We start from the raw sequence: 7,854 nt of genomic DNA on the forward strand, positions 1-7,854 counted from the left end.
CCTGGGAGAGGGCGGAGGAAGGGCGACTGCACGTACTGAATGCCCAAGGAGCAGCCGCAGCTGAGCTCCTCGAGTACTCCCTCTTCCCCACCCCCACCCCCGGCTGGCCACGCCCTCGGCGGTCATTGGCTGCTGCGGCGCAGGCTGCAACCTGGGAAGTGTAGTCTCGCGCAGGGCACTGGCAGGTTTCGGGGAGCAGGTTGCCGGGCTGTGCCGACGGAAAGCCGATGGTCCTCGGAGGTTTCACCGCCCCCACCCCACCAGCACACAGACTTGGGACGCCTCAGCCGGTGACCTCCTTCATTAACGCCTGCTCACGCCTCGGTTCAGCACGCTAGGGGGCCCGCGGGCGAGGCCATCGCCGCGGGGGTGCTGGAGCTGGACCTTGGGCCAGTGCTGGCCGGGGTCGAGGCGGTGGCGGCTGACTTGTCGTTGGCCGCGCTCTCCGGGGTCCCCGCCGCCATCTCAGAGGTCCCGGGTCCGGGGGAACTGGCAGCCTTGTCCGCTCTCGGGCCCCATCCAGCTCCCGGCGTTTCAGCGGGGTCGCCACGGCTGCACCATGTTGGGCTGGAGACGGAGGCGCGGGCTGCGGTGACCTCCGGCGCGGCGTTGGTGGCGACGGGCACGCTGGCGGAGCCACGTGCCGCAGCGGGCGAGGACATCGGGGCCGAAGGAGTTGTGCGCGGACGGGGCGCGGCAGTGCCAAGGCTGCGGAAAAGCAGGATTGCGTCACAGAGGTGCAGCCGTCTACGCCAGCGGCGCGGACCCGTGCGATGGGAGCTCTGGGCCCGGCGCGGGGCTCAGCCCGTCCTCTCCCAGCACGACCCCTTCTCGGGAGTCACCTGGAGCGGGCTGCTTGAGTCAGTGCAAGTACCTGGACGTGTCTTCCCTGAAGGCCAGCCTCCACGTCGGAGGGCGGGGCTAAGAACTCCCCGTTGGTCCTCGGCCTGATAGTAAAGTGGGCCTCCAAGGGAGCAAACACGGACTCGAGGCACAAAGGAACCCTCCGTGAACCTTGGCTTACCAAGAAGCCTCGCTGGCTTCTTAATGGTCATTCAGGCCTCTCTGCCTGGGAAGTCCGAGCCCTTCTAACCCCAGGAGACCCAGCAGGCTGGCTGTGGTAGGCCTGGCCCCAGGGATAAGCCCGCCAAAGCTGCTCTTCGGCCGGCGCTGACCTTGGCTGGTCTCTCGGGAGTGAGGCTGCCTCAGCGGTGGGCTTGCCTTCTTTATCCAGGCTAGAACTCACGACTGGAGCAGAGCATCTGCCAGGGACCGCTCCTAGAACCTCCCCTGGTTCCTGCAGAGCCACATTCCCTAGTTTCTTATGCTCAGGGCCTTCTGTTGCTTCTCTCCTTCTGTCCTAAACCAGACCCCCTCCAGACCCCCTTTCTCCTCTGCTGTGTTTATCCATGGCCCCAGCTATAGCTAAGCTGCTAAGGCCCAAATCCTCCAGACCTTGAAAATTACTTTTCTCAGGGGGAGAGGGACATGGCACACACAATCGCCCAATGGCCCCTCTTCCTTAAGAACAAGACACCCCACTTTCTGGCCTTTTTCTAACCTTACCTCCCTCAGCCATCTCTCTGCTCTTACCTGTGTGTGTCGCCTGCCTCCCTCCCCGCAACTCCTGGCCTCCGGACACAGGAGTCCCAGTTCCTGAGACGGTCATCCCTCAGGTCACTTACTCCCAAGTCACCTTGCTCAGAGCAACATCAGCTGCTTTGCTGAGTGTCGAGCCAGACCTACTTCCTCCCTGTGATTCCCTCACCTTGCTGAGGACGCCTTTAGCACAACGCTAATGCACCTCGGTGTTCCCGGGCTTGAAACCCAGGGACTGTGGAGAAACGTTCATTACTTCCCTATGCAAGACAAGTCCCTCCGCCCATCCTCCTGGACCCCCTGACTTTCTGGGCAGGGAAAGGAATGGACAGACAGACAGACTGCCCTGGGTCTGAGTCAGACTCGCCTTCCTGCCTAGGGTGAGAGTCCCTTATGAGGATGACAGAGGCAGGTGACAGGTGAGATGCAGCACCAAAGCAGGCTGGGCCTGGGGATCACCTGGAGTTGCCCCAACTGGCCCAGACAGCAGAGCTCACGCCAGGCCCAGGCAGGCCCCACCACGGGGAGGAGAGGCTGGGCGGGGCAGAGCCTGCTTGAACTTCTGTGGCTTTGGGGCAAGTGGCGGTGCTTCCCCGAGCCTCCGTGTTTCCACGTGGTGGGAGCCAGTGGGCTGACTCGGGCCGAGAGGATGAGTCAGGGCTCCCCCATCTCTCCTCAAGGGCCCAGAACCCAAAGGAGTTAAGAGAGGTGCCTGCCAGTTTCTGGAACACCTTAGGAGCTGTGGCACCCGTGGGAGGGTGTGGATGATTAGCCAGAGGCCTCCCTCCGGCTCCCTGGGGCTGGTCAGGTGGCCCCTGTCAGTAACCGGTCAGTCACCCAGCAGCCAGCCCGTTGTGCTGGTGTCAAAGCCAGGCACTGACACGAGCTGTGTGGCTGTGCCACCAGCTCATCAGGTTCCTCCCCGTCCTTCTGGGGGATACGTTTAAAATTTCATAAAGCCCTCAGTTTATCCCAGGGAGGCCCTGGGCACAATCGTGGGACACCTGGGAAAAGGGTGGGACGGCCTGCGCTGATGACGGGCCTTGGCTCAGAGCTTGTGCTAGGCTGAATGAGAAGATAAAAACACCTGGGAAATCTTATTCCCTTTATTCTCTTGAACTAATCAACAGGACCACCAGTGACACAACAATGTTATTGACACACAACACTCACAAGTGGGGCCTTTTCACACCGCGGGGACGAGTCAGGGGAGCGGGGCTTTCCTCACAGGGGCAGAGGAGTGCGGCAGCTGTTCACCTCAGGGCAGGGGTCATGGAACCCCACCTCTTGGTCTCAAGTGCCTCCCCCTTCCGGATTCATGCCCAGTTCTTTCGAGTTCCCCCATCTGACCTCCACAGCCACAGGAGTTTCAAGTTTCACCCTAAGCTCTGATCCTTTTCTTCCCTCCCCTGTCACCAGTGACTCCTCCTCCCGAGAGGGCTGTGGGCTGGTGTGGAGCTGGAGGAGAGGTTTGGATTACATTGCACTGTCCATACTTCGTCCCGTCAGGCAAGCGCCTCGGCCCCTTGGCCTTCGCCTGAGCTAGTCAGAGGCGCCCTGAACGCTGCCTCCCCCCTGCGTAGTTCCTCCCAAGATGGCTTCCTCCCAACTGGCTCTGGTAGGGAAGCAGCTGACTAAAGGAGTTGAGGGAGGTGGGCAAATGGACACAGGCCATGCAGAGGTCTGATTCTGCCCCTTTTCCACTAGGAAGCCCCAGTCCCCACTGCTCATGCCCACGACATCCGTTCAGCACCAGAGCCAAGACTCGTAGCCCTCACCCTTCCCCCAACATGCGAGCATCCTACTATGTATGCTACACCCTAGTCCTCAGTAGGCTACAGCTGGCCTCAGCTATACTGACCACCTCCCCCCAGAATGACCTGAGCCCCAAAAGCTGCTCCCCAACACCCTCCTGGGGACAGATTCTCAGACTTGTGTCTGAGGGAACCTGCTTCTAGCATTACAAGGGCTTTGTCTCTACATCTTGGTTTCTGCTACCATCTTGGAGACAAATCTGCTTAGACTGGGAGAACTTATCTCCTTGTCTTGCAGGGACACTCCCTTTGCTGACATCTGTCACTGGAGATTTGCAGCCAGGCTCCTCCCCGCTCAGTGGTGCTCTCCTACCTGGCGCTTGGGTGGGATGGGGCATCAGGCAGATGCTAACAAGGCTTTCCCCACAATCACGAAGGCCTGGACATTTCTCCCTCAGTGTTCTAGATCTGGGGCCTTTAAAATCTGAGCGTTATCCCTTTGGGGGCAGGATAGGTGAAGGGTGAAACGTTTTCATCTTTTGAACTTCTAGGCAATGGAATCGAGGTCTCTTCCATAGCTTTGCAGGAGTCCAGGTCACCTCTCTCTCCACACACAACTCCTGAAGGGCCACTTCACCTGGCATCTCAGTCCTACTTCCAGACAGTCTGTCACTGGTGCTAGCACTTTGTCAGGGAGCACTTCCTTTCCGACCCACAGTGACTGGATTCCTCTCCATCTTTAAGAGTCTCCAGGGCCAGGGGGCATCCTGGTGGCAGATGTTTCTCTCAAGAGTTTTCTCTCTCCAACCATTTTAGAGTAACTGTCTCTTGTCACACTGCCCCTCACGTGAGCAGGTCTGGCTGAGTTTATGAAAGGTGTGTCTGTGTGTCATGTGAGCTGGGCCTGGCAGGAGAGTATCTCCCGTCCTTCCACTTCCCTCTGAAGGTTTCTGGCTAAGGAGAGAGGAGCGTAGACTCTGTCCCTTCCCAAGGCCATGATCAGGATGGTCGTCCCACCTCAGAGCTGCAGATACCAGGCTGAGGAAGGTGGTCAGGCTTCTGTGGATTCTTCAGGGATCTGTGGTCCAGCGCACAGGAAGGGCTGAGGTTGAAAGCAGGTTGCTGGCTAATCCAAGCTCTGTATCCTGTCATCTTGCCATCAGCACAGAGCACTCATAAATGGCTCTTGCTCAGAGAAGTCTAGGGAGGACAACCACACACAAACCTTGAGTCTCTGAAGGAATTTATTCTTTGGAGGTTGACTAGCAGCAGTTCTCCCTCTTCACTGAGGACAGAATTTGAGGAAATGGGCTGCCACGGCAGCAAGACTGGTGGCAGTTAGATTTTAGGAAAAAACCTGACCGTGAGACCTGAGAAAGTGGCAGAGGCCCCCTCCGACCTAGAGGCCTCTTAGATGTCTCCAGCTAGCCTGGGGAAAAGAGGGGTCCTGCCTGGTGGCCTGAGCTGGATCTGCTTGTACTTGCAGTTTAACAAGGTCCCGGAAAGGAGAGAAACTGGCCTGGCGTTTACTGGGTTCCACTGGAACAGTTTCTCCACCTTGGTCTGCTTCCTTCAAAGTGAATCTAGCGGAAATCCCCTCGAATTTTTGTGGTGGCCTCTCAGTATTCTTACACTTAAAAAGTTAAAAAAAAAAAAATCCACCCCAAACTTCAGCCTTTAACAAGGTTTGACATAATTTGTTTTCTTCCTCATTTTGGGTTCTGGGTAGTAACGGACTCCGTGGGCCTATTCCCTCACACATATACTTCTAAGGTTGGCCTCGTGTCCCAAGGAACCCCCCGGTGCAGCGAGCTGGGCTTTTTCTTCCTAGTCTCTTTTCCTCTATGGGTTCCGAAGCTCCTCATCACTTACTTTCCTCCTGTTCTCTTCCTTCTCCAGTTGCACCCGTCCCCACACTATTCTTCAGCTGAGAATTCTCCCCAGGGTAAGGTCCACGACTGCGGGGGAGGGGCTCCCTCCCACACTCGCGCAGGAGGCAGCACTGGGGACAGGGGTGTCAGGTGCACTTCCCACACTTGAGGGTCGCCCTCCTGATTCAAGGCCATGTGGTATTTCCTGCCCTTCCCGACCCTCTCGAATTTTGATAAGGAGTTTGAGGATTTCGATACAGTTATGGGGTTGCCTAGAGACGTATTGAGACCTCTTCCTACAATTAATAGGGCTTTTATCCACTATGGTTTATAGGGTTTTCTGCTACAGACTTAAAGGGCTTTCATTTGTTTGTCCTATATATTTATAGGTTTCTAACTCAACAGTTTTTCTCTACTGCCTTTTAAGTGGTTCCCACCAAAAATTGTCTAGGGTTTCTCATGACTGATGTAAAAAACACTTTTTCCCAGGGTTCATCCTCCATTTCCCTACAGTCTGACAGGGTTGACCTCCTTTCTCCACGATTTTTAGGGGGCGGGGTCCAGGGTTCCTCTCAGGAGAGAGAGGTCCTGGTCTCCAGACTCGTTTCACAGGGAGACACCAGGATGGCAGCTCCTGTGGAGGAGGAGGGCTGCGACTTCTGTGAAGCCGTCTCCACACTCCGGGCACAAGTAGGGCTTTTCTTCTGAGGGGGTTTTGGGGCTTCCCCCTTCCCTGTGGCTGCCACTTCCCGTGGGGCTGGAGGCCGCCCCCTCGCCTTCCTGGCTCGTGGACAGGGTGGCTGGCTCTGGCAGGGGGTCCTTGGATTTGGGGGACTTTTCTTGGGTGTGTGTTTCCTGGTGCCGGAGGAGAGCCAGCCGATCTGGGAAGGAGGCCCCGCAGTCGGAGCAGCCGTAGGGTCTGGCCCCCAGAGGGCTCCTGAGGTGCTCCAGCAGGACCGAAGAGCTCTTTCCCAGCTCAGAGCCCTTCCCCAGCTCAGAACTCTTCTGGGATTTCCTGCCTGCGTGGACTTTCTGGTGCTGCAGCAGCTCAGAGCTGAGACCAAAGCTTTTTTTGCATTCGGGGCATTTAAAGGGTTTTCCACTTAGGAAAGGACTGGGGCCTGCGCCTGCCCCTGGCCCTTCCCCTGCGCCAGTCCTACAGTCGGGAAAGAGAAAAGGCTTTTCACTGCCATGGGTGAGCTGATGTTGGACAAGCACAGCGCGATCCAGGAAGCTTTCTCCACAGTGGGAGCAAATGTAGGACTTGGAGGAGAGCAGCCCCAGCCTCTGGCTGAAGCCCTCCTGACCCTCTGCCACCTTAAGGGACTGGCCTGCGTGGTCAGCTTTGCCCTCCACAGCACCCGGGTAGGAATTCCCTCCAAAAGGGAGCCTTGGCGGTCGGAACTGAGGAGGTTTGGGAGCTGGGTGTGTGATGTGACCGTCTGCATTTTTGTAGGGGTTTTCTCCGATGTGGATCCTCTGGTGCTGCATGAAGATCCCCTCGTCGTTGAAGCCCTTGCCGCAGACCAGACACTTGTGGGGTTTGGCTCCGGGCGGTGGGGTCAGCAGGGCGGGGTCCCCGAGCCCCAGCACGGAGTCACCCTGAGCCCTGCGGGCAGGGGTCTTGCCCCTCTCGTGGACCACCCGGTGCTGCTCCAGCTCGTGGGCCTCCAAGAAGGCCTTCCCGCAGTCGGAGCACACGAAGAGGTTCTCGTCCATGTGCGTGCGCACATGCGTGATGAGGTTGGAGCTCTGGCTGAAGCTCTTGCCGCACTCCGGGCACTTGTAGGGCTTCTCGCCGGTGTGCGTGCGGCGGTGCTGGATGAGGTGCGAGCTGCGGATGAAGCTCTTGCCGCAGTCGGAGCACTTGTAGGGCTTCTCGCCCGTGTGGATGCGCTGGTGGCGGATGAGCGTGGAGCTCATGATGAAGCTCTTGCCGCAGTCGGCGCAGATGTAGGGCCGCTCGCCTCGGTGGATGCGCTGGTGGTTGATGAGGTTGGAGCTCACGCTGAAGCTCTTGCCGCACTCGGGGCACTTGTAGGGCCGCTCGCCCGTGTGCGTGCGCTGGTGCCGCAGCAGCGTGGCGCTCAGGGTGAAGGTCTTGCCGCACACGGGGCACTTGAAGGGGTCCTCGCGCAGGTGGGTGCGCTGGTGCTTGATGAGCGTGGAGCTGTGGCCGAAGCTCTTGCCGCACTCGAGGCATTCGTAGGGCTTCTCGCCCGTGTGCGTGCGCTGGTGCTGGGTGAGCTCCGAGCTCTGGATGAAGCTCTTGCCGCACTCCGTGCAGCGGTAGGGCTTCTCGCCGGCGTGGATCTTCTGGTGCTTCAGGAGGTTGTGGTTCTGGCCGAAGCGCTTGCCGCACTCGGGGCACTTGTAGGGCTTCTCGCCCGTGTGCGTGGCCTGGTGCTGGATGAGGTCCGAGCTGCGGTAGAAGGCCCGCCGGCACTCGCTGCACTTGTAGGGCTTCTCGCCCGTGTGCGAGCGCTGGTGCTTGATGAGGTTGGTGCTCTGGGTGAAGGCCTTCTCGCACTCCGTGCACTTGTAGGGCTTCTCGCCCGTGTGCGTGCGCTGGTGCTGCACCAGGTTGGAGCTCCAGCTGAAGCACTTGCCGCAGTCGGGGCACTTGTAGG

At 58.6% G+C, this 7,854-nt stretch overlaps 1 protein-coding gene across 1 annotated transcript in view; it reads right to left on the bottom strand.

The window, feature by feature from the left end:
* Window positions 1-286: 286 nt before the first annotated feature.
* Window positions 287-7,854, bottom strand: part of Znf629 (zinc finger protein 629) — an 8,787-nt gene continuing 1,219 nt past the window's right edge. The window contains exons 3-4 of the mRNA XM_013504772.1: window positions 1,769-7,828; window positions 287-708 (exon numbers count right to left, since the gene is read on the bottom strand). Of these exons, the coding sequence (XP_013360226.1) occupies window positions 5,831-7,828 (1,998 nt within the window). The 3' untranslated portion in view covers window positions 287-708; window positions 1,769-5,830. The remainder of the gene's footprint in view (window positions 709-1,768; window positions 7,829-7,854) is intronic.

The sequence above is a fragment of the Chinchilla lanigera genome, unplaced genomic scaffold (assembly GCF_000276665.1).
Source record: "Chinchilla lanigera isolate Chin_1 unplaced genomic scaffold, ChiLan1.0 scaffold00092, whole genome shotgun sequence".
In the NCBI taxonomy this organism is placed as follows: Eukaryota; Metazoa; Chordata; class Mammalia; order Rodentia; family Chinchillidae; genus Chinchilla; species Chinchilla lanigera.